The 26,076-nt window shown below is 43.6% G+C and overlaps 2 protein-coding genes and 1 long non-coding RNA gene across 3 annotated transcripts; all 3 read right to left on the bottom strand.

Moving 5' to 3' along the window:
- Positions 1–6,183: 6,183 nt before the first annotated feature.
- On the bottom strand, positions 6,184–7,434 carry LOC119312498 (protein synthesis inhibitor II-like). Its single transcript, XM_037588232.1, has one exon. The coding sequence runs from the start codon at positions 7,156–7,158 to the stop codon at positions 6,319–6,321; it is 840 nt and encodes a 279-aa protein (XP_037444129.1). The 5' UTR covers positions 7,159–7,434; the 3' UTR covers positions 6,184–6,318.
- Positions 7,435–9,998: 2,564 nt separating this feature from the next.
- On the bottom strand, positions 9,999–11,052 carry LOC119312497 (protein synthesis inhibitor II-like). The gene has a single exon (XM_037588231.1). It carries the CDS (start codon positions 10,999–11,001, stop codon positions 10,147–10,149), a length of 855 nt encoding a protein of 284 aa, XP_037444128.1. The 5' UTR covers positions 11,002–11,052; the 3' UTR covers positions 9,999–10,146.
- An 11,318-nt stretch (positions 11,053–22,370) lies between these two features.
- LOC119312496 lies at positions 22,371–25,115 on the bottom strand. The gene is made up of 2 exons (XR_005151375.1): positions 24,628–25,115; positions 22,371–22,712 (listed from the first exon to the last, which is right to left on the bottom strand). It is a non-coding gene; the product is annotated as an uncharacterized LOC119312496 (long non-coding RNA).
- Between the last annotated feature and the right edge of the window lie 961 nt (positions 25,116–26,076).

The raw sequence follows: 26,076 nt of genomic DNA, 5'->3' as shown, positions 1-26,076 counted from the left end.
AGTCCCTCCTCTCCCCCCACTATATATAGGGGTGCCAAGGGGGGGTGGCCGGCCCTAGGAGATCAAATCTCCTAGGGGGTGCGGCGGCCAAGGGGGGTTTTCCCTCCCCCCAAGGCACCTAGGAGGTGCCTTACCCTCCTAGGACTCTTGCCCCCCTTGAACCCTAGGCGCATGGGCCTATGTGGGGCTGGTGCCCTTGGCCCATTAGGCCAAGGCGCACCCCCACACAGCCCATGTGGCCCCCGGGACAGGTGGACCCACCCGGTGGACCCCCGGGACCCTTCCGGTGGTCCCGGTACAATACCGATAACTCCGAAACTTGTCCCGATGCCCGAAACAGGACTTCCCATATATAAATCTTTACCTCCGGACCATTCCGGAACTCCTCGTGACGTCCGGGATCTCATCCGGGACTCCGAACAACATTCGGGTTACTGCATATACATATCCCTATAACCCTAGCGTAACTGAACCTTAAGTGTGTAGACCCTACGGGTTCGGGAGACATGCAGACATGACCGAGACTCTCTCAGTCAATAACCATCAGCGGGATCTGGATACCCATGATGGCTCCCACATGCTCCTCGATGTTGTCATCGGATGAACCACTATGTCGAGGATTCGATCAAACCCTGTATGCAATTCCCTTTGTCAATCGGTACGTTACTTGCCCGAGACTTGATCGTCGGTATCCCAATACCTTGTTCAGTCTCGTTTCCGTCAAGTCACTTTACTCGTACCGTAATGCATGATCCCGTATCCAACACCTTGGTCACATTGAGCTCAATATGATGATGCATTACCGAGTGGGCCCAGAGATACCTCTCCGTCATACGGAGTGACAAATCCCAGTCTCGATCCGTGTCAACCCAACAGCTACTTTCGGAGATACCTGTAATGTACCTTTATAGTCACCCAGTTACGTTGTGACGTTTGGTACACCCAAGGCATTCTTACGGTATCCGGGAGTTACACGATCTCATGGTCGAAGGAAGAGATACTTGACACTTGCAAAGCTCTAGCAAAACGAACTACACGATCTTTTATGCTATGCTTAGGATTGGGTCTTGTCCATCACATCATTCTCCTAATGATGTGATCCCGTTATCAATGACATCCAATGTCCATAGTCAGGAAACCATGACTATCTGTTGATCACAACGAGCTGGTCAACTAGAGGCTTACCAGGGACATTGTGTGGTCTAAGTATTCACACGTGTATTACGATTTCCGGATAATACAGTTATAGCATGAATAAAAGACAATTATCATGAACAATGAAATATAATAATACTTTTATTATTGCCTCTAGGGCATATTTCCAACACTGCCACCGTCACTCGGCTGCAGACATTGAGATTCCTTGTTTTTAAATTCTAGTAAATCCAAAACTCATATGAAATTCATGAAACTTGGCATGCTATCATGGAGCGGCATCAACATGCCGTGGTAATTTTTTTGTCCCATTTAGGGCAGGTTTGGGTATAAGCTTCTCACAAACCAGAGCTTCTCACAACAAGCCTGATGGTTTCGGTAGGGAACGTCCCACCTTAGGGGACGAAACAATATCTGCTCCCTCTTATTGCTTTCAAAAATTTTCTAGTCTCAACAGAGAACAACAGGAGTGTTGTGTCAATTTTTGAGATTTTCGGGGTTCGTTTGGACATTTTTATGCATTAATTGAGTGTTCGATGCATTTATGTGCATAATTCAAGTTTGAACTACATGCACATGCTTCAATGCATATAAATTGGTTGAAAAATCAAATCTGTGTCCTTGGGTGCATGCTTAGGTCTCATGCAAGAAATGGGAATGAATTTCAAACACCAAGGCACCGTTGATTGCCGGCAAAACATTGAGATACTTTGTTTCTAAATTCTACTAAATCCAAAACTCGTCTGAAATTCATGGAACTTGGCATACTATCATGTAATGGCACTGACATGCTGTGGTGTTTTTGGTGTCCATTTTGAGAGAAGATGCACTCGAATAACAGCCAACAAAGGCATTTTGAAACAAATAGCTGCCACTTTAATATCTCAAACGTTTGTATAATTCAAATCGTGTGCATTCTCTTAAGCATTTACATGATGCCACGTGTCTTGGTTTTAATGGCTACAGGAGGTGTCGTGCGGACAACTGCTTGACTGAACGGGAGGCGTGCGAGTGCAGTCCGGTGCGTAGGCTGACCGAGAGGCTCACCGGGAAGCGTGCGAGCTGTTTAACACAGGATTTGTGCATCTCTTCAATGCAAACGGTTCAGATTGAATACGGTATGCAAATTAAAGCTAGACTTCGATGCTAAGCCAAGAGACAATGCGATTTGTCAAAATATGCAGCTAAAAATCACTAGCACTATCTAATTTTTGCAACTAAAATCACTACCACTATCTAATTCATGCGCGTGTTTGGTACGCACTCACCGTATGGGGCGTGCTAGTAGTTGTGTGAAACGACGGTAGGCGTGCCAGTACTTCGCCACGCAGGCTCACTGGGAGGCGAGCCAGCCCTTTGACCGCCGCCCACCTTGCTCCCACTCCTCCATATTAATGGCGCGTCCGCCTCGCTCTGTGAAATGATGGTATAGGAATGCTAGAAATCCGCCGCGCAGGCTCATCAGGAAGCGAGACAACCTTTGACCGCCACCCGGCTCGCTCCCACTGGTCTGTATTAATGGCGCGCCCGAGCGGCCGCACCCCCCATCCTTGCCACACACACAATCCTCTCTCTCCACCCGCATCCTCGACGCAGCTCTCAGTCCTCAATGTGCACCGGAGCATGGCGTGAATATGGAGATAGAGGTTTCCGTCGCCGCCACCGAGGTGGAGAACGAGGTTGCCAACAAGTGGAGGCGGGTCGAGAAAGAACCGCAAGCGACTCCAGTAGACCTAGACTTCATCAAAAACATCCCCGATGATATGTTGAGAGTCATCATATTCCTCCCCCCAATCAAATATGGGGCAAGGACAGCCGCCCTTTCCTGGCGGTGGCGCCCCTAAGGCTCCTCACCCCTGTCGACCACCTCGACGCTGACGAGCTCTGCCATGGCTATCGCAAAAGCTTGGATGCATTCTCCTCGATCCTCGGCAGTCACCATGGCCCAATCAGAGACCTTATCACGGGCAAGTTCCGTTCCAATGGGAAGGACCGAGCCAAGCTTGACGAGTGATTACGATCCCCCGCCATAGATCAGCTCGAGAAGCTCATTTTTAATAATGGGCATATGCACTCACTGCCAACATCCGTGCTCCGCTTCGCACCCACGCTGCGCCTCGACAAGTTCATCAACTGCCATCCCCTTAATGACGTGCCCGCTCTTTTTCTACCACGACTGAAGCACCTCGAACTCGTTGCCGTCCGCATCCCAAAGGATGACATGGAGCGCCTGCTCCGCGGCTGTATTGCACTTGAGTTCCTTCATCTTCAGGCGATGAATTGGTCGAGTACCTTCCACATCACCTCCATAACTTGTAATGCACAGTGATTTTTTTGAAATTAAGTCAAATATTTTCAAAAATAAATAAAAATAAGTAAGGAAAAAAGTAAAAGTAAAAAGACGAAACCAAATGAATAAAAGGAATGAATGAACCAAACCAACAACTCCGGACTGGCCGGCCGCCATGAACTCCCTTGTGACGAGTTTTTCTTCCATCTCACTAGAACATTTTGATTCACCAATAAAGTTGGGCGAGAATTCTCAAGAAAAAAAATCTCACTAGAGGCAAGATAAAGACGATAATTCTGAATCCCAGCATAGGTCAACAGTTAGCGAGCAAAGGCACACCCTCACGCAATTGTAGGCACTATATTGTGCCAGCCCAGTTCGAGGTTTTTAGTGTGTTCCCCGTTTATAGAAAAGTACTAGAACCTTCATAGACCCTTTTTTTCCTTTTATGTTTTTTCTATAAGCTTCCCATTTTATTTTTCTTTCCTTTTTTCTTTTCTCTATTTTTTTAACATTTTTTACAATTTCGTATAAAATGTAGGAGTAAAAGCATAAAAGGAATATGCCCCATATTTTAATTTTTTGAACATTCTCTAAAATGCAAGGACATTTTGTGAAATTCAGGAACATTTTCAAAAATGAGGAAACATTTTTTCAAACTTGTGATCACTTTTTTCAAATTAATGAACAGTTTCTAAAATCCAGAAACATTTTTCAAATTCGTCAACATTTTTCGAAATACAGATATTTTTGTTCAAGTTAATAAAAAAAGTTCAAACCAGCAGCAGCCATGTAGGAAACCGACACCCCCGGCCCACCCAATCACCCTCTCGGTTTCATTTCCTTCCACTCCGCACCCTTCTCCCCCTTGCTTTGCATCTGCACGCTCCACCTCTGCTGCTGCCGTTGTACGTCTAGGGCCGCCACAGTGGCATTGCCGGACGTCCGCAACCAGCACCGACACGCCCACTGGCCTTTATGACAGCGCTGTCCACCCTGGAGCCGGTGTACATGAATTTCGTCCAGCTAGTTGAAATGCGGGTTGAAATGTCTTCGGGCAGCGTTGGATGGCCCCCTCCTGCATCCATGTCCACGGACTGCCCCTTCCCCCTGTCCCAGACGAATGCAGGAGAAAATTTATGGGTCATGGTTGGAGATGCCCTTAACACCTCCAAACATGTGGATTGTAAAAAAGCACCCCAAACATGTGAACCCTCGCCCTCGCAGGAACCAGTGGCACTAGAACAACCGCGTTGTCCCTGTCTCCGGCGGGGTACTGTCCCAATCTCGTTAGGGTTGCTATACTGAGTCATCAACTCCTTGTGGGGTCTGGCCTTGAAGCTTTGCACCTTCTCTCCCAGGAAATCCACCTATTCAATGAATACCAACTGTATATAAACATAAAATCGACAAATAAAATATTGAAATGGCACAATATAAGCCAAACTTGTATGGCGTACGATACATATAGACTTCAACATTAATCCTTCAATTAGTAACACGTTATTTGGGACATGGCTAAATGGAGCGGATTCAAATATTGCAGGACATATTCGGATAGGGATATGTGCATTGTTTTGGGCTATATGAAACTGCAAAGGTGATATGATCTTTAATGGAAAAAACTTTATCAACTTTTGCAGGTTATCCACATAGCCACTGCTTGGATCCGTACGTGGTCGTTACTCACTCATGCGGACTCTAGGGGGCTTTTGGTTACTGGGTGCAACCATTGGGAGACGGTAGCACGGGTTATCTCCAACCAATTTAAATGGCGAACTAATAATAGGCTAGGTGTTTAGTCATCTTAACTTGTTTTTTCGCCGGCTGTGGCATCTTTTTATCTTTACTGTTCTTGTGCTCCTTTTGTGAGCCAGTACTGGCCCTTAGACTCCGTTTGCATACTTTTGGTTAATAAATTGGCTGCATGCATCATTATGTGGGGCTTTCCTCCCTTTTAAATAAAGAAAAACAATATAACCGTGTATGTAAGTGTGAGAATTTTCTGGCCAAAAAGTACTAAAATATGTAGATTTTCTGGAGGGGAATTTGTGGTACACTAGTTGGTTACCATGGATCCCCAGGGATACCAAAAATGCTAAACGCACAGGCTCATTACGGGGGCATTACGGACCCTTCCTTCTAATTCTTTTTCACCCTCCTGATTTTTAGGTGGGTGGGGCCTCTTCCTCCCCCTTAATCCAATCAACATCTAACAAGTCACAAACACTTCGTAAACCCCCCGTGTTAGTCCGTGAATGTAGCATTGCTGCCAGGATACCTGTCCTTTCCTCGGGCGAGAAACCCGCCTGCAATCTACACCCCGGATTTTCAGGCGATCCATTTGGTAACATCGTGGAAAGGGCTTTCTCGGCCCGATCCTCCCGAAATCCCCGGGCCGCTCGCTCCGACCTCCGCACTCCAGGAGAATTCTCCCGGGCTCCCCTCGTCTCTTTTCTTGTGATCTGAGTCGCCTTGGCGCTCTGTTCTTCTGCTCTTCTCCCTTCACTCTCTTCACTCTCCCTTGGTGCCCAAATGGCAATGGGATATTTCACATGGCAGGAGGAGGATCTCATATGAGCAGGGAAATCCCCTAGGGGAGTTTACTGCCCATGGTTTTTTCACCCCAACAACCAAATGAGCCCCTGGGAGTCTAAAAGGATGAACATAGTTCGCGCTTCTGATATGTGCATATGCAAAACATATGTTGGATAGCAATTCTATGGTTGGACCCAATATAAACTAGACATGTTTATTTATTCATATCATTCACTGACTCTGTGACATTTATTTATTTATATCATTCAGTCACTCTGTGACATGTTTATTCGACTTGTACAATACCCATGCAGATATACCTGCACAACTACTACCTATTTCCCCCCACTCTTATGAAACAGCTCCAGCGCCTGGGCCACCGTCATCCCACCGGGCACCTGGACGAACAGCAGGATCCCCAGGGTGGCGGCCGCCTGCTCCGCCGTCCTCACGCCCATCTTCTCGATCGGCGTGAACTTCGCTGGCGCCTTTCCCGGCGGGGGCTTCGCGTCCGTCTTCAGCAGCGCTTCGGACAGGTCCTGCCATCCGTTCACCTGGGCCTTCATCTCATTGCCGATCCTCCCGCTCTTCTTCTCCTTGGGGTGCAGCACTCCAGCCACGAACCCCGACACGGTCTGGAACCGCGTGGCCTCGTGCACCATGAGGAGCAGCGTCGTCACCGCCTCCCTCGCCTGCTGCTGCTTCGGGCCGGAGGTCTTGTCGGCCTTGGTGCGCCCGTAGAGCGCGGTCACCGCGTCCGCCATCTGCTGCCGGCCGAGAGCGACGTTGGTCAGCTTGTCGGTGTCGCCGAGGAGGTCGCGATACGTGCCGCCGAACCCAACGTGGGTGGCGCCGGGGATGAGTCCGGGGGTGAGCTCCCACCAGGTGCCGTCGCTGCTCTTGAAGCCCTCCCAGTAGAGGTTGTCGGCGCGGGTGGCGAGCGTGAGCCCGGTGCTTGCCGGCGATGTCTTGAGCACGATGTGGAACCACCTGCTCGGCGGGACGTTGGGCTCGATCGGCGGCAGCACGGGGCGGTTGTGGGAGGAGTGCCCCGGGTTGCGGAGCTTGTTGCGGATGCCGTTGATGAAGGTGACATAGTCGGCAGAGCTGGCCTGGACGTTGAACGTCGCCGTGAAGAGCGGCTTGTCCACGTTCTTCGCCATCTTTGCCGCCATGGATACGAGGCTTAGATGAGACGTACTATCAAGCGAGAGGGGTTGAGATATGGAAGAGGATGAACGAACTGGAGATGAATTTATAGGCGATCGACAGGTGCATGCTGTCAAATGATAGGCTTTGTATACGTGTACGTGTCATATGTAACTTGTACGTGATGCTGTGCTTGTGTGTTGTATACAAGGCAGGTTGTCAGAGATGATCCTTATCTTTGTATAGCTTGACTTAAGGTCAATCCTAATACTACTACGTGATGTGTGTGCGTATGCTTACACGAAGGCATTTTTGGAGCTGATCCTTATCTTTGTATTGCTTGGTTTAGGGGTCTGTCCTACTAAATAACCTGCCGCCAATTGCAACCCTATTGATCTATATAACATGCACGCGTCCTTACCTAGATGTATACGCCTACACGCCTTCACTTTTACATATGCTTGCTTTCCTAGCTAGCTAGTCCAAAGAAGGAGATGCCAAGATTCAATTTGGTTTGATTTGCAGCACTGCACGGCTACGCAGAAATATCGTTCTGGAATGGAGACGGCATGTTTTTCTTCTGGGGATTAACTAGTGGATGATCCCTTTATTTATGCCGAAGATCAGTTCATCACACTTTCTCAGCTTGGAATTAATCGGCCGCAGCATCTTAAGCGCTATCCTTCTACCACTAACTTGAATAAGAAATCTGCGGATGTCATGTCTCGATTTAGTGATGCAGGGATCAGTTCTGTCTTTGGAATTCTGAGTATATGTTACATTATCAAAGGCGCAAAAGTCACAGTAGTAATCCAGAAGGATTGTACTTGTGTCGAGCTGTAAACATGATCTTTCATAGAGAAACAGGAGGATCACTCTCGGCTCTATTTTTCTGTTATGAAGCCAATGATCAGGCAGAGCAAAGGTAGCAGGTTCTGCCTCGGGTAGGGAGAAATAAAAACAAAGACATGCGACATGTTCAGGCAACCATCCCCGCGGAAATCGTCATCAGTGGCGGGTGGAAATTGGTTATCAGTGGCGCGCCCCGGTCACATTACTGTCATGTACACTAGTAGTGTGCCTTCATACCTGCAGTAACCTCTTTCTTTTACTCTCACATCGCACATCAAGGCAGTCCTAATTGTGACAAGTACACAATGAAACTTGAAACATCACTAGTACAGAAAATTGAACGGGGGGTTAACTGGATTACATAGCTAAAATAACCGTTAGTTTGCTTCAATACACATCCAATGATTTGGACCCCATTGTTTAAATCCAAAATGACATTCGATGAGCTCGTCGCAAAAAGAAATATGGACCATAGAAATATTGCACACTCCTAGTCCGCCCAAGCATCTTGGATGCCGAAAACTTTCAGTTTTTTCCGAACTATTTAACCTTTTTCTTTCAATCTTAGTTTCCACCAGGAGCAAATGAGGCTATGTCGGTTTTATTTCCTCTTTCCCTTTTGAAAATCTTCTATGGACTATTTCCGGCCGGTTTTAGAATCTTCCACGCATTTTTCTTCTTCTTTGTTTCTGTGTGTTTTCATCATTTTTCTTTCTCTCTGTTTGTTTTTTCTTTTCTTATTTATTTATTTTTTTCAAATACGTGCCAAGTTTTCACTACAGGTTGAACATTTTTGGTATACACGTTGTCCAATTTTTAGATAGCCATTGAACATTTTTTTCTCATACATGTTGAACATTTTAACTGAATACATTTTGAACATTTGTCAAATGCACATTGAACGTTTTTATATAGGTTGAAAAAAATCAGATACACATTGAACATTTTCCGAATAAAGTTTTAACATTTTTATTAATATATGTTGAACATTTGTCAAATGGACACTCAACTTTTTTAAATACATAGTGAACGTTTTTTTAATACATTGAACATTTTCCATAAATACGATGAGTTTATTTCAAATTTGCAATATATTTTGTAAGTGTTATGAACATTTTTTTTACTTGTATGAACATTATTGCAAAATTAGGGTACCAAATTTTTACATTCTATAAACATTTTTTAAAAAGCCTGAACATATTACGCAACGCGTCACATTTTGTAAATATGTTGAACAATTATTTGAATGATGTTAACTGTTTTTATCAAATTATGCGAAGATTGTTTTCTCATTACGTGATCGTTTTAATACGCGGTGAACTTTTCTAAGTCAAAGATTTTTTTAAAGATATATAATTAAAATATTCCAAAAATAAAAAAAATAAAAACCGAAAATGGAAAAGGAGTAACAAACGGAACCAAAAGAACATTAGAAATGAACCAACTACCCTCGACTGGCCCGGCTCGTATGAGCTCCTTTGAGACGAGTCGTTCTTTCATCTCACTAGAGAAAACCGCTAAAAACAAGTCTAACTAGGGGCAAGATAAATTTTTAAGACTAGATTCAAGATAAATTCTAAAATAAAATAGAGGCAAGATAAAGACGCGCCCGCCACCCTCTACTCGTCCATGCATGAGAACACTATGGGAAGGGCTAACTAATAGGGTAAGGTGGGTTCCAGTGGGCTAAGCGCGCTAGATCATGTTTTTTTTATTCTTGTCCAATGGATACTCACTAAAGCAAAAACATATGTTAGATAGCAATTTTATTTTTATGTTTTGAAAGAAAAGGTGGCTCAAGGCCGACCTTATATTTCAAAACAGGCTGAAAAGCCTGTGAAAGTAACATGTTACATCAAACTTGTGAAATGCACCCAGGTGCAAGGTCACAAGGGAAGGAGTGAAAGAGAAAAGGTGGGAAAGAGGTAAGGAGTACAAGAGGAAGAGGAGAAACAGCAAAGACAGCAAAAAAGGAGATAGCAATTTTATTGTTGGATACAACATGAACTTACCCACTTTGTAACATGTTTATTTATTTATTTATATCATGCACTCACTCTGAAACATGTTTATTTATTTATTTATATCAGTCCCACGCTCTGTAGCATGTTTATTCGAATTATACATACAATATACTCATGCAGATATACCTGCAAAACTAACTATTTTCCCCCACGCGCACGAAACAGCTGCAGCCCCTGGGCCACCGTCAACCCACCCGGCACCTCGACGAACAGCAGGATCCCCAGCGTGGCGGCCGCCTGCTCCGCCGTCCTCACGCCCATCTTCTCGATCGGCGTGAACTTCGCTGGCGACTTTCCCGGCGGGGGCTTCGCATCCGTCTTCAGCAGCTCTTCAGATAAGTCCTGCCACCCGTTCACCTGGGCCTTTAGCTCGTTGGAGATCTTCCCGCTCTTCTTCTCCACCGCCTTGGGGTGCAGCAGGCCGGCCACGAACCCCGACACGGTCTGGAACCGCGTGGCCTCGTGCACCATGAGGAGCAGCGTCGTCACCGCCTCCCTCGCCTGCTGCTGCTTCGGGCCGGAGGTCTTATCAGCCTTGGTGCGCCCGTAGAGCGCGGTCACCGCGTCGGCCATCTGCTGCCGGCCGAGAGCGACGTTGGTCAGCTTGTCACTGTAGCTGAGGAGGTCGCGGTAGGTGCCGCCGAACCCGAGGTAGGTGGCACCGGGGATGAGGCCCGGGGTGAGCTCCCACCAGGTGCCATCGCTGCTCTTGAAGCCCTCCCAGTAGAGGTTGTCGGCGCGGGTGGCGAGCGTGAGCCCGGTGCTAGCCGGCGAGGTCTTGAGCACGATGTGGAACCACCTGCTCGGCGCGACGTTGGGCTCGACCGGCGGCAGCACGGGGCGGTTGTGGGTGAAGTGGCCCGGGTTACGGAGCTTGTTGCGGATGCCGGTGATGAAGGTGACGTAGTCGGCGGAGCTGGCCTGGACGTTGAACGTCTCGGTGAAGAGCGGCTTGTCCACGTTCTTCGCCGGCTTCACCGGTTTCGCCGCCATGGATAGATACAATAGCAGAAGGGGGGGGGGGGGTTGAGATGTGGGAGAGGATGAGCGAATTGGCGACCAATTTATAGGCGAGCACATTGGTTTGCTAGCTATCCGTGGCGGCCCTTTTTTGGTTTGCTAGCTATAGATGAGCGAATTGTCCAAGAGCAATTTGGTTTGATTTTCTTCTGGGAATTAGATAGTGGATGCCCTTTTTTGTGGCGAAGAACGATTCCTCACACTTTCTCAGCTTGGAATTAGATAGTGGGTAGCAGCATCTCAAAGACTCGAACTCGATCCTTCTACCGAGGGAGGCCACTGGCTAAACCATGGCTGCTAACTTGAATAAGAAATCTGCAGCTGTCGTCTCGCGATTTATTGATGCTAACCTGGATCAGCTCTGTCTCTTTTGACTTCCGAGTACATGTTACTACATGCTACATGATCAAAGGCGCAAAAGTCACGGCGGTGATTGGGAAGGATAGTACTCGTGTCAAGCTGCAAACATAATCGTTTTATAGAAAAACAGGCGATCAATCCCGGCTCCAGTTTTTATTATGAAGCCTATGATCAGTGAGACCAAAGGTATAGCAGGTTCCGGTACGGAGAAATAAAAACAACGACACACGACAGGTTCAGGCAACTAGCCCAGCAGACACTAATTCGCTCAAAGAAAGGAAAGGTAAGGGCAACTCTAACCGATCCTCTATCTGGCTGTAAGGGAGAATAAATTCGGTTTTCTTCCCTTATGCTGCACATAGCCAATCCCCTAAACATATTAGTGGAGTAAAAAAATTCCTCCGCCACCGAACCCTCCCCCCAATCTCCCTAAATATACTCACTCCTCGCGCTGCTGGGAAAATGGCCTCCCTCTTTCTCCCGCCGTCTCGCCCGCTCCATTCCCGCCGCAGCCGTCACCGATGACCGGTCCTCCGGCAGGAATGGATTGCTCGGACCCCTCCGCCACCCCGCCGGCCACCGCCGAGGAGGCTGCCGAGAAGAAGAAGAAGAAGAAGAAGAAAAAGGCCACGACGCCGTGCCATCCAAGGCCGGCGCCGTCCAAGGCCGGCGCCTCATCCAGCGTATGCGGTGACACCTATGGGCACTGCTCCAGCGCGTCCGGCGGCGGCAGCCGGCAAGAAAGGTCGCTGCCACCAAGTGCTTGATGAAATGCCGACAAGGTAAAATAATCATCTTCAACATTTCGGCCGATGGTGACGAAGTTTGTTTGTTTCGCTGTCATAGTGCGGAGATGAACACGACCAAATTATTAGCGTCTTTTGAGTCCTCGGCAAAGATGGGACTTGATGAGCTCAACTATGACCCAGTTTGGCATCAATCGGAGGCGGCCGAAGAACAGGAGGTGGCCGAAGACATGGAACAAGAGGAGGAGGCCAAAGAAGAGGAGGATGTTGATGAGGAGGTGGTGGTGGCGATGATGTTTTCTTCGGCGATCACCTCGTTTGAGTTCGTGCATGCCATTGGTTGGCTCGATCCACAACATATGAATGTTATGTTTGTGGTGATTTTGAATCGAGTTAATTGCACAGAAGTACCACAATTCGGGCATCACATGCAGATTGGTACCACGATTGCTAATTTTTGCGTGTCAGTATCAACATTGGTCCAATTTTTTGCAAAAAAAAAGCTGATTTATACGTATTGACAGTGTATCTGACCGTTGGGGCCCGTCCGTCAGGTGCCGACATGGCATATTTTTTGCAGAAAACCCCTTGGCTTTATATGTAATCAGGTCTGCGGCTGCGCGCGCTAGCCACTACATCACAGCGTAGCCGTTGACGTGATTCAAGTGAAAGGTCTATTATACTAGCACACACACGCTGGGCCGGCAGTTGTCTAAGCAAAGCCTTTTCTTGTTTATTTTACCGTATTTCCTATTTTTTGTTTATTATTTCTTTTTCTTTTTTCTTTATTATTATTTTTTCAAGTTTATTTTTCTTTCAAAATTTTCAAGAAAAAGTTCATATTTCCAATTGTGTTCATAAATTAAAAAAATCATACTTTTTAAAAAAATGTATGGGAATTCCAGATGTTTTTGAAGGTACTTATTCCCGGCCAGCGGTATCATTGCTGCTCCCCGCCTAATGCGGATCATTGTGCAATGCTTATGTGAAATCTCAATCCAAAACTTATACGTTTCGTTGGAAAAACCGACACCGATGTCAAGATCAGTCTCCTTTCCTTTCTCTTTAGTTTGGGAGCAGAGCTTAAAAAGATGGGGGGTCACGATGGATCTTTTTTTATCCCTAATTCCATGGACGGAATGATTGTGGAATTTAACCCTTCGTCGTCATACCCAAACTCGGTCAATGGGCCGGCTTTTAGCGTTGAAAGTGTGAGTTCGAACTACATGGAGTTGGAGAGAAACGTAAAAACTTGTTCCTCTTATCAATTTTTTTCCTCAGAGACTAAAAACATGTTCGTGTTTTTGAAAAATATTCAGGAATTTCAAAAAAATGTCTGTGATTTTCAAAAATTTATTAGGATTTGAAAAAACTCATTATCAGATTGTGTTCACAAATTAAAATTGCATTTTTATAGAAAAATATGTGAGATTTCCGAAAAATGTTCGTGTGAAATTTTCCTCATATATTAGTTAAGAAGAGAATAGAGTTAGTGTTACAAGTCCCAAACTACCATGGCAGGTTTGTTGAGCAGGTTGATGGTGCAAGAACAGAGTACCGTGGCAGATTTGGCAGCCTGAACAGCACCGCACACTTGACAAGCTGTCATTAATTTCTTTTTCTTTCTTTTCTATTTTCTTTTGGGTGTGCTTGTGTTGTCTGCCCCAACAATGGATTCTCAGATGTATCAGATGGTTGCTATATCTATATAGCGAAAGCTTATTTCAAGAGAGCGCGCGTGAAATTAATAAAGGTTTATTGGGAAAGCTAGCTGAAGCCTGCAGCAGCCAGCAGGCGGTGCAAGAGCAGCAGCAGCAGCAGAAGGCCAGACCAGATGGCTGGCTCGCACCGAACCTGCCGTGGCAGGCAGGAACTGCAACGCACGGATTTGCTTGGATCTTTGCCATCTGCTGCTGCATCTCGGATTGCTTCAGATACAGTAGGAAAAATTGAGATAGAGCACCGAATAATAACCAGGGGCAGCACCCAATCATCTCACTACGTACAAGCACAGTCACAGGACATGGGTGAGTGAGTGAAAAACAAAAGCAAAGAAGGCATTGGCCAAAAGAAAAGAAATCCGTTTCGAAAAGAAAGAAAAGAAACGATCTTGATGAGTTTTGCTTGCCACACGCACACGCACACAGAGGCACAGTGCTGCTGGTTCTGCTAAAGAGCAAAAGGGGTATGGCAGAAGCAAAGCAACGCGGTAGAGCGGTCATGCGTGTGAGCGCGCGTGAAATTAACAAAGGCTTCCTCTCTTCTCTGTGTTTGCTTGGCCCAGCTGCCGGCCCAGCGTGTGTGTGCTAGTATAATAGACCTTTCACCTGGATCATGTCAACAGCGACCCTGTGGTGTAGTGGCTAGCGCGCGCAGGGTCGCGGGTACGAATCACCCTCGCGTGTGTTTTTTCGTTTCGGTTATTTATTTGTTCACTTCGCCGGAAACTTTCGAACAAGTCCGTGAAAAACTTGCGAACGAAAAAAAAATCCCTCTCAATGGCGGTTTTCCTGCGAAAAAATGGGCATTTACGTGATTACATATAAAGCCAAGGAGTTTTCTGCAAAAAATATGCCACGTCGGCACCTGACGGACGGGCCCCAACGGTCATATACACTGTCAATACGTATAAATCAGCCTTTTAGCCTTTTTGCAAAAATTTAGACCAATATTGGTACTGACACGCAAAAATTAGCAATCGTGGTACCAATCTGCATGTGATGCCCGAATTGTGGTACTTCTGTGCAATTAACTCTTTTGAATCGAACATTGTGTTTGAAGTGATGCTTTTTGGGTAAACTATGCATGTTTTTATTTAATCGCGACGATGAAACTATCTGTTATGACGGTTATGTTATGCATGTTTTAATTTCAATGTTTTTATGATATATATTGTTAAGTGCTTGAAGTTCATGTGGCCAAGACACAAAATCTATATAATTTTTTCCTTCACTAAAGTTTAGGGGATCGGCTAGGTGGGGCCACATATAGAGGAGAATAAATTTACTCCTCTAACTTTACTCGGTCCTCTTTTAATTTCTAGAGGATCGGTTAGAGTTGCCTTAAGCACTATATCAGCCAACGATGACCCAACTTTTCATCATCCCAATGGCTTGAGACCTCTCCTCACTTTCTTTAGATCGGCGCGGCAGGTGAGGGAGGCCCGCCAGAGGCAGGATCTTAGGGTCAACGGAGGGCTGGTAAGGTCAAAGTGGCCATGGCGATCTTCACGGGAAAGACCTTCAAGGCTTTAAACGTCCACAATTTGCAACGACAGAAGAACTGGGAAGCTGATTGGGGTGAACAGGCGGAACAGACCTTCAAGGCTTCACATCTGTCTTTTTGTGTTGGAGCAGCTTTTTTGGCAAAAAGTGATGTAAAATAGTCATTTTTGTGGTCCCCCGCTGCCCTAAAAATTTGCGATGACTGCGCGGCTGGTGTATATTTGTAGCACTTGGTGTTGTATTTAGGGTTGCCTAAAAATTTTTAGAGCAAATTTTACAAATAGGACAGCTATTGGAGCTGTGCTTGTGAGCTAAAAGGCTAGGGGTCGTGATTGTTGATCCATTATAGAGCAGCTATTGGATATGATCGAAAAGTTTAAAATCTTTTTGTTGTCATCAGAAGTTGCTTATCACACATACCTTAAAAGGCTTTAACAGGCTTGAGCCTGCCCTCCATCGATGCAATTTTTTTGGTACTGGTTTCAACGCCCAGCCTAGCCAGTCGTTACCTCTTTCCAGCCCATCAATTCCAATAGCAGAGAAGCTACATGGACGGAACGAGCAACTCGCTCCATCGTCTCGCCCAGTCGTCATGCCAGAGACCAGAAAGCCCACGCCCGCACGAGCAGCTCCCTTGTGCGGGAAAATCCTATAGGACGCTCACTGCGTCGTAATGTCGAGACTTCGCATAGAGGATCTGCGAGCGAGCGATGCAGTGGGCCGGCCCATTATCAAGCGTTCGTTTTTCTGTACCCTTTTTTTCTTCCGGTTTTGGGAACCTTCTAGAAGGTTCCTAAACTGGTTATTTCTCCTGATTTTATCCTTTTTTTGGTTTTTCATTTTTGACTCTTCCTATATTTTTTTTCCTGTTTTTTCTATTACTTCTTTGTTTTTCCTTAAATACAATTTTTTTATGAAATGTTCCGACTTTATTTTGTTTCAAAAATTAAAAAAATTGTTCACTTTTTGAAAATGTTCAAAATTTCAAAAATTGTTTGCAAATTTAAGAAATGTGCATGTTTCCAAATTTGTTCGGGAGATTCAAAAAAATGTTCCCATCTTAAAAATTGTTCAAAAAAATGAGAAAATATTCATGTTGCAAAATATTGTTTGAGGTTTCAAAAAATGTTCCCATTTAAATAGTTTCTCACAAATTATAAAAAAGTTCTAATTTTCAAATTTTGTTTCAGAGCTTCAAAAAAAGTTCGATTTTTAAAATTTGTTCGTGTTTCAAATTCTGGTTTGGAATTTGAAAAGATGTTCCTGTTTTGAAAAAAAAGTTCATGTTTCAAATTTTGGCTTGGAATTTCAAAGAAATGATCCAGTTTTGAAAAAACTGTTCGTGTTTTCAAATTTTGTTCTAGATGTTCAAAAAATGTTCGTGCTTCAAATTTTGGTTTGGATTTTCAAAGAAATGTTCCAGTTTATGAAAAAAATGTTTGTGTTTTCAAATTTTGTTCTAGATGTTCAAAAAATGTTCGTGTTACAAGTTTTTATGGAATTTTTAAAAAATGCATTTTGAATTTTTTTTCAAGAGTTTAGGAAAGTTGTGTTTAAAAAAATTGTTCATTATTTTCAAAAAAGTTCCTGTTTTTTGAAAATGGCTGATTTTTCTAAAATTTCTTCACAACTTTGGAATGCGTTTGTGTTTCGTAAACATTCACACTTATTCAAACAAAATTGGTTTGCGTTTGAAATTTCAAAAAAATAGTATCGGCGCTAGTTTTTTTTTTGAGAATGGTATCGGCACTAGTTATGGTTCATAAGTATTTCGCGCAATAAATTATACAGCAATGTACCCTAGCTCAACTGGTACTAGCACCTCTTCGCGAGCATGAGATCCAGTGTTCGATTCCTACAAAAGCCTCATTTGTTTTAGTTCGGCTACTGTTCGCTAGTTTGGGCTGGCCCAGTCGCGTCGCCCCCTGTGCGTCGGCGCCCTGTTGGACGCAACGAGCGTCCAGTAGGAGCTCCCCCTTGTGCGGTTGTGCCCTAGCGACCACCGGCCGCCGGATCTCTCCATCACATAGCCACCGACGACAGCCGGCCTCCTCGAAAGCGGCTCCCGGCTCTCCTCTAATCTAATGCTCGTCCCCTTACCCAATACGGTGTCCGGCTCTCCCTAGTCTGATTCGTCCCCTCCCAGCGTGGTCGTGGATTAGGGGGGCTTAGCTAGTTGCTCCATCTCTGGCTTGCCATCAGCGACCTGCATCTGGACTTCGGGATCATGTGCCATTTGGCTGCTGTTGTCGCTGCTCCGTTCTACTGCTCCTGATTCCTGAAGGCTGAACTGCTGAAGGTTGTATTTTGTAGTTCTATAGTATATATCTGTAGCTACTCGCTAGTTGTCCGCCTATTCATATGATTTGCTATTTGTCTACTATAATTCATGGTAATTCTAACTAGCTAAGAGTGGTTGGTTCAAGTACTAGAGAAGAGAAGCAATATAGCTATCTGTTTTTATGAGATTAATCCAGTACTAATCCCCATTGTTGTTTGTAGAAATGAAGGGAAAGAGAACTTTCTACAATTGGTTTGCAAGCAATTCAAATGCCCCAATCTTATTTCCGAACCGGATACTCCTCCAATTGAAGTTGTTATTCAACCAGCCCCAGTTGAGAATATAATTCATCCTACTCCAACAAATGAGGGCATTCCCTCAACAATTATCGATAAGAGCACTAACCCGCTGCAAATGAGAGTACCAATCACCCAACTAACGAGACCACAAAACCAACCACCAAGGAACCATATACTAGAATTCCACCCAAGTCGGATTTTTGGTGATGCGGCCCATCGAATACCAATAGAAGATTATGCCCCTGAAATTCGAAGTGAAGTGAGAATAACTTGTTTGTTGAAACAAAGAAACAAAGCTACCATGCATAAATTTGAAGTGGGATTGGATGGTAAAATTTGGAGATCCTTCAACCACAAAGGCTAGATAAATTATAAGAAACATGTCGGTGGTCCATCTAGTTACCACAACATTGCTATGGGCTTGTGCGTTGATTTCAACAACCAAAGGGCCAATGTGGCTACCAAACTCCGAGTTTACAATAAAGAGGATGATATAAAATACAAAATCCATTTGACTATATCATTGGATTGTGCAGGGTATCTCATAGCTCAAGGGGAAGCTTTTCGTGGACATGATGAATCCTCCAATTCCATTAACAAAGGCAATTTCAGGGAGTTCTTGGACCGGTATAAGGACAAGAATAAAGATGTGAAAGATGCATTCGATAACGGGGCAAGGCCTTGTCAAATGCCAATAATTTTGAGATAATCCACATGAATTTTCATAGTCTTATATTTTACGTCGGTGTTCGTATGTTCTTTTAACTTGCAGCTTCCAAAATGTGCATTGGATGATCATGGGCAGCTTCAGGAGAGATTTCTTGCTATTAAGCACATCACAGATTGTACATCTGCCGGAATTAAAGAGGCATTGGCTCATGTGTTGAAGTATCATGGCCTGCCTATTAATAGGCTACGTGGACAAGGTTATGATGGGGCTTCAAATATGAGAGGAGAATTCAACGTTTTGCAAAAAACTAATTTGTGATGAGAGTCCATATGTGTTCTTTGTTCATTGTTTTGCCCATCAATTGCAATTAGTGGTTATCACAGTGGCTCAGTGTTGTACGGTTATTGCTGATTTTTCAACTATCTTCCCTTGATAGTGACTCGGGTGGGTTCATCCTATAAAAGAGAGATGCATTGCTTGCAAAGCATCAAGACAACTTGATAGAAATGATGGAGAATTGTAAGATATCATCTGGAACAGGGTTACATCAAGAAACTTATCTAGCTAGACCAGGAGCTACCGTTGGGGCTCACATCTTAGAACCTTGCTTCGTATTTACACAAAGTGGAATGTAGTGGTGGACGTGCTTGCAATTGTGGATGACGATGCCGGGGAACACTCTTCTCAAGGTGGAGCTTCAGGTTTGATCATACAGATGGAATGCTTCCAATTTGTGTTCATCATGCTATTCTTAATAAACTTGTTGAGCATCACTAATTTGCTATCACAAGCTTTGCAAAGAAAGAAACAAGGTGTTGTTGAAGCCGTGCGTTTGATCTTGGATGTGAAAGAAGCTTTGTAAGCTATGAGGGGTAACGGGTATGAGTCATTATGCGACCATGCAATAAACTTTTGTGTGGAACATGGCATTGAGGTGCCAAATATGGATGATCCTATTGGAGCTATGGGGCAATCTGTTGGCTCCAAGAATAAGGTGAGTCGACATCACTATTTCAAGGTTAGCATATTCAATGTTGCTATTGATGCAACCCTCAGTGAGATGAATCACCAATTCAATGAAGTCAATACCGAGTTTGTGGATTGCATGTCTTGCCTTAATCCAACAAACCACTTCTCAAAGTTTAATGTTGACAAATTTATTCGGCTTGCTAAAATTTATGCTGAGGATTTTACACAAGTTAAACGGTTGTTGCTAAGAACTCAACTTCCAACATTCCTTAGAAATATTAGGAGAAGTGATGAATTTAATGGATGTTTGGATGTTTCTACCCTTGCTCAGTTGATGGTTCAACAACAAAACATCAAACTTTCCAATATGTATATTGCCTCAACGAGTTGACATTAATTCTTCCAGTGGCAGCTTCATCGATCGACCAAATATTTTCAGCAATGAAGATCATGAAAACTGATTTGCGCAATAAGATATAAGATCATTGTCTCAATGATTTAATGGTTGCTATTGCTAGAAAAGGATATTCAAAATTGTTCCTGATGATCAAGTTATGATACGATTCCAGAAAATGAAAGATGCAATGGACATTTGCCTCATGACTATAATGTGATTTCTTAGAGGCATATCTCAGTTTTACTATGTTAACAGTCACTTATGGATGCCTTATATTGTTGTACCATTATATTGCTAATAATTATGCTAATTTTCCCAGATGGCTAGCTGTTGGACAACCGGGCATCTGTTCTATATTTTTGTTTCTAGGTGTTCTGCAACCATTAGTAAGCAACATTACTATAATTGTTGTTGCTTTTCTAATCCTTCTGTATTGGTCTATGAATTGTATTGCTTTCGAATATGAATCTTTCTAGTAGGGTCAAACATGTTACTATATTTGTCCGAAATGATCGCTATTCTGCTACAAAGGTCTCACATTTGATATTTTCAAAATAATTTCAAAAAATTACAATAAATACTATGTGTGCCCAGTAGTATTCTTGGAAATTCTGAGCTAATTTGGACTACAAGATTTTGAGCTGTTGGCTATTTTGCTAAACAGAACCATTTTTTGGTCCAAAATTCCATGTTTTCAAAACATTCTTAAAGAATTCTATTAAGTACATGTAGCGAGTAGTATTCTGGCAAATTTTAACTTTCTTTGGACCAAAATAATTAGGAGTTAGTGGCATTTCTTTCACTTAGTGAACTTTGAGCCCACCCTGGATTTCTTCCAAGATTCGCCATTGCTTGTGATACGTAACGTTATGTTGTCGAAGAAGAGCTATGCACATGTATGTTGGGCGCACAACAATTGCTTCAAGTGATGGACAAGATTTCACATAGACCCCTATACATCCAAAAAAATGCTCTGAGTCCTCCAACGAGGCGGGATGGGGCTCAACGCGCTCGAGGCGAAATCCTATTCAGCGCCTTATGCGCCTGATATATGCTATTTGGTAGGCAGTGCACACCCCCTTCTCTTCTATCGATCTAAGTGGGCCGCCCCATCTTAACGCATCTGAGGGTTTTCTCTCCCGGTCTGAAAAGCTTCCTGAAGCCTCCCAGCCGCTTTTTTTCCTTTTTTTGGATTTGGGTTTGCTGGACCGGTTTTCTTTCTTTATCCTTCCTTTTTTATGTTTATTTTATTTTTCTTTACTCTTTTTCTTTTTTCCAAATGCATGAACTTTTTGAAATTTGCTGAATTTCTTAAATTGATGAACTTTCTTTTCAGAATCGATGAACTATTTTAGAATTTGTGATTTTTAAACTGATAATTTTTTCTTTCAAAATTAATGAAGCCTTTTCAAAATTGATGATTTTTTTGAAAAAATGATGAAATTTCAATTTTGTGAAACTTTTAAAAAATTGATAGACTTTTTTCAAAAAAATCATTTTTCCAAATAGAATGAACTTTTATATTTGTGAATTATTTTTCAAAGTCAATGATCCTTTTTCAAAATAGATGACTCTTTTGATTTTTTTGTGAAAATTTCTGAATTCCTGGTATATTTTTCAAGAAAATATGTTTTTATATCGAAAATTTAAGCGATCAACCATGATTAGCCAAGAGGGAAACCGACTGATGTGCTCGCAGCAAGCGATTTCGTCCTTCTTGGGCTGGCCCACGAAGGGGCGCGTGGTGGCCGCTTGTTCCCTTTTCTGGCGCAGAGGGCGCTAAAGAGGAGCTCCCGCACTTGAGATGGCCAAGACTTTCTTGGAACATGCAACTGGCCAACAGGCGGACAACAGGCGACTACAGGGGTACCTTGGTTGCGGCACACGCAGGCCCTGATCCGGCCATGTCCACTAGCTCACGACACGACCAAAGCAGGACGCCGACGTCCACCTACAGGGCCCACACACCATGCCTCGTCAGAGCTAGCCAGCACCGCGCTACCAAAGCCACGTTGTTCAGGGAGCAACTACAATAGAAGAAGGGCCTCTGGTGAAAGAATAGAAAAACAAATCCGAGCCATTGGATAAAAGATAATTGGTACAGATTTAGGTGGAGGGTTTTTAGTGTACATTTCTTGAAAACCCCCTACTACTAGTTACATATAGAATATAACTTTTGCAATAACCACCTCAATCTCTCATATATCAATCAGTTTGTCGTTCATAAATAAGACATTTTTCAGGCCTGGACGGGTGCCTCTCTTTTCTTAGGTTTACACAAAAACTGCACACATATATGTATTCTACAAAATTTATGTATATTTAAGTTCATTTGTAGCTTCTGCTACATCACGAATCATGCAAGAAATCCGAGCATGTTGGTCAACAAAAGTATGTGAACATCATCACAAATATTAGACTGCATGAACATTAATCCGTCCACTTCAAATCGTAACTATACATACATTTCAAATTGCATGATCCCAGGTCAAAATATCAAGTGTTACATAGCATGAGAGGATCATTTTTGGTACATCACAGGCAAGACTAAATATGATGGACTGGAATAATGACCGTTCAACAAGCATTGCCACTAGAAACTGCATCAACTTTTGGTACTTGATGGTACACAACTGAAAAGCTATAGCCTTTTTTGGCCAAATAGAAAAGCTATAGCCTTTGCCTATGTTACTAGTGCTTATTGTTCATCGAGCTTCTTGTGCTGGGAGAGATCAGACCTAATAACAAATAAGATTCAGTTAGCACAGGTCCATACAAGTATCATGCATTCATACTTAATCTTATCACTCATGATCTAATCAAATGAATATGCATCAACAATGCAATCTGACTGTACTGCACATACCACATGGAAGGAAAAATAGAGATGAATTAAACTCATACCGACACATAACCCAAAGTATGCTTGTATGCTTCTATGTTGGAACTGCAGAGAAGCCAGCTATTTTATGGATCATCCTAACTTACTTATAATGAAACATATAATAAAACATTATTTATCTTGTACAAAAAACCCACTCTAGGTCATTTTGTTCATATAGTGAGATTGGCAACCACCGGCGGAATTAGGCAATACAAGTATTTACATATAAGTTCAGATAAATTTGAGCTAACATGCAAATGCAGCATCATATTAGACATCAATCCTCTAAACCTTGGGATTTTCTAAATAAACCATCATATGTTCAAATAAGAAAATAGCATATCGTATGATGAATTAGTATGTAGAACCACGAAGCCACTGGACAGTTTATTACTCAAAAGCAGTCATGGCTTTGACAAGAACAATAGTAACTTTAACCAGTTGACCACATAGATATCTAATATTAGACACACAACAATGGCGATTGTTTGCATGTGAAGCAGGGACAAAATATGTACGTTGCGTAGTCATTTGATCATTTCTATAGTCCCGCTACTACCCTCCATTTCAGTTCGAGATGCAGCAGCAAAACAACGGAGGATGAGCTTAGTACTGGTCGCAAACTTCTATCTATCCATCATACACAACAGTTTTCGCCAATATCGCCTCAAAAAGAGCAAAAAGGAGAAATGATTGCCAATTCCGAGGTTGCAAAGTTAAGGTTGCAAATTAAAAAGACATACAGAAAGAGAGTCTTCTGTTTTAGGTAAAAGAGTTGCAGTTGTTCTTTTTACAGTATCTGGCAAGATGACATAATTTCACAATTCGGAACTGCTCGAAAATCTAGTCTAAGCAAACTATAGCAAGCTTGTCCAGTGATTATTTTTCTTGGTTTTGTGGCTGCTAGTATAGCCCTCTCCTTTCTATGCCTAGTCAGCCGATGCTGGAATTGAAATCAGAAGCAGTGCATGTAACTAGTGTTGTACAGGTTGCTTCTGCTAGCACGCCCATGTGCCAGCTAGCTAGTAGAATGCATTATTCAGTGCTTAGATTAGTACTCAACGATGTTATAAAAATCTGCATAAGTTGGCCTGTTTAAACAGAGACATAAAATCCTCTCTAACCATAGCAAGGCGTTCATGTTAATCACCTAGACTGACTTGCTGTTAATAGCAAGTTTATACATACATGTACTGTACAGGAAGGATGGAGTTAGTTAAATTCCATCGACACTCAAGGTCAGATATATGACTTAGAACCCAGCAACCTGATTCCTTAACTTTATGCATGCATACAGCGAGATATCCTTGTACTACTGAAGCATACTTCTCTGAATTTGGTACAGAGAAGTATGTGTACATACTAGTGGGTTAGGTACTGTACTACTGAAGCATACTTCTCTGAATTATCCTTTGCCCCAAAATAATTGTAAGCTTCCAAAGCTACTGCTACTCATGATAAAGAGTATGTTATCTAAACTAAATGTCCATATGCTTAGAATTTTATAAATGTTGCCATTCATACCATTTCCAACGATGCAGAAATTCTGAATCTTATCCTAGAGGATACGTTGGTGAAAAAAATAATTATACATCATCCAATAGCGATAGAACATAGCTCCAAGCACACTTTTAAAGCAAGAGTACATTCGGGGATCAATGACCACAATATTCTGTAGATGATATGCATAGATGAGTCAAAATATTTTCTAAATGAAATGCTATAGAATTAACTATGAAAATTGGTAGCAACCTCACAGAAAAGGATACCTGAAGATTGGAGTTTTATTCTCCGCCGTTCCCAGGTGGCGGAGCTAGATGCGCAGGGGTGCGGGCGACATGTGGAATGGGCTGATTGGGGTAGGACAAAGGATGGGGCGAGGTTGTTCTGTGGACGTTGGAGGAGAGTACCTTGGAGAACTTGTCCGCACAAGGTCGCAGCTCAGAACAGGGGAGGTCCGCCGGGGCAATCAGGCCGCCGGTGACAAGATGGTCAGGAGCTGGATCTGGATCTCCACTGGGCGCAATGGCCCAGCTAGGCACCGGATCTGGCCCGCCTCCACCATCGGCAAGCTGGAGAAAGTCGAGAGGGTTGGTCCAGGAGGCGGCTGCTACACGATGGGGAGATTTGGCTCGGCGTTGTTGCGTTCCTAGGAAGGAGAAGGTGATTCTGAAAGCAAAATGAGTAGACCCAAGGGAGCTTTGTGCAAAGAACCAAGTATCTGTGCGCTCAGATCCATCCGATGGAATCTGGACCATTCACCCTGGATCTGATGGCCCAGCTATAGTTTTTCTATTTTTGCACCCATGCCTCTTCTTCTATTGTAGTCGCTCCCCGTTGTTCATGTGCGAACATGCCCTAGGCTCACATGGGCCAAGAACGGGTCCGGACAGCCACGACCATCATCGCGTTTTGCCACAACCACGACGATAGTCGCTGCCTAAGATGATGCTGGTGGTTTAGCAATAGTGGGAAGATATATCTAGAAGACACAAATTTTGTAGGTGCAATCTTGCTGTAAGAGCAAGTATAATAGCAGGTTTATAGTCTGCTTACATGTAAATTTTGCCTATGTGAAGAACAGAGACATGAAAAAGTAAGGGGAGTAAGCTCTCATGCAAAAGTCTGGCTATACATGTGCTCCTAGCAGATGCAATAAATGTGAAGAAAGAGATAGAGAGGAGATGAGAAAAAGTGTTTCCTCCGTGTTTATTTAGTCCGCGTATTAGCTTTGGTCAAAGTCAAGCTTTGCAAACTTTGACAAAGTTTAAACCAAAATATTAACATATACAGTAACAAATGAGTCAATTATGTTGGTAGTGCTAGAACTTGGCCTAAACAGTCACTTTGGTGCTAGAAGTTGTGATGTACATTGAAGTGGTGAAAAAACTTGGCTCGAACGTGCAAATACAGTGGTAATCGTGTGGGTATACGGATTATGCGTTGACTAGGCGTGTGGGTCCCACTGTCAGCCACTGGACCTAAGAGAGGAGGTGCGTGGTCTGTTTTTTTTTAAACCCCCTCGGAACATATCCTTTTTCAAAAAAGTATGTATGGGCATGTCATTTTACATCTTTAATCAAGGCCCGCTGGTCAAAATAAACAGGAAAAAGGCGAGATCAAGACTCGAACAAGCAAACACAGATAGAGAGCAAACCAGTACAACTAGTACGCTGTGGCTGTGACGACGTTCTCAATGGATAACTAACCTATATGTA

This window comes from Triticum dicoccoides, chromosome 5B, assembly GCF_002162155.2.
Source record: "Triticum dicoccoides isolate Atlit2015 ecotype Zavitan chromosome 5B, WEW_v2.0, whole genome shotgun sequence".
In the NCBI taxonomy this organism is placed as follows: domain Eukaryota; kingdom Viridiplantae; phylum Streptophyta; class Magnoliopsida; order Poales; family Poaceae; genus Triticum; species Triticum dicoccoides.
Note: the sequence above shows the minus strand (reverse complement) of the source record. Positions and strands in the feature narration are given on the sequence as shown.

Coding starts and splice junctions, on each gene's coding strand:
- LOC119312498 (XM_037588232.1), bottom strand. CDS start 7,158: ATGGCGGCAAAGATGGCGAAGAACGTGGACAAGCCGCTCTTCACGGCG.
- LOC119312497 (XM_037588231.1), bottom strand. CDS start 11,001: ATGGCGGCGAAACCGGTGAAGCCGGCGAAGAACGTGGACAAGCCGCTC.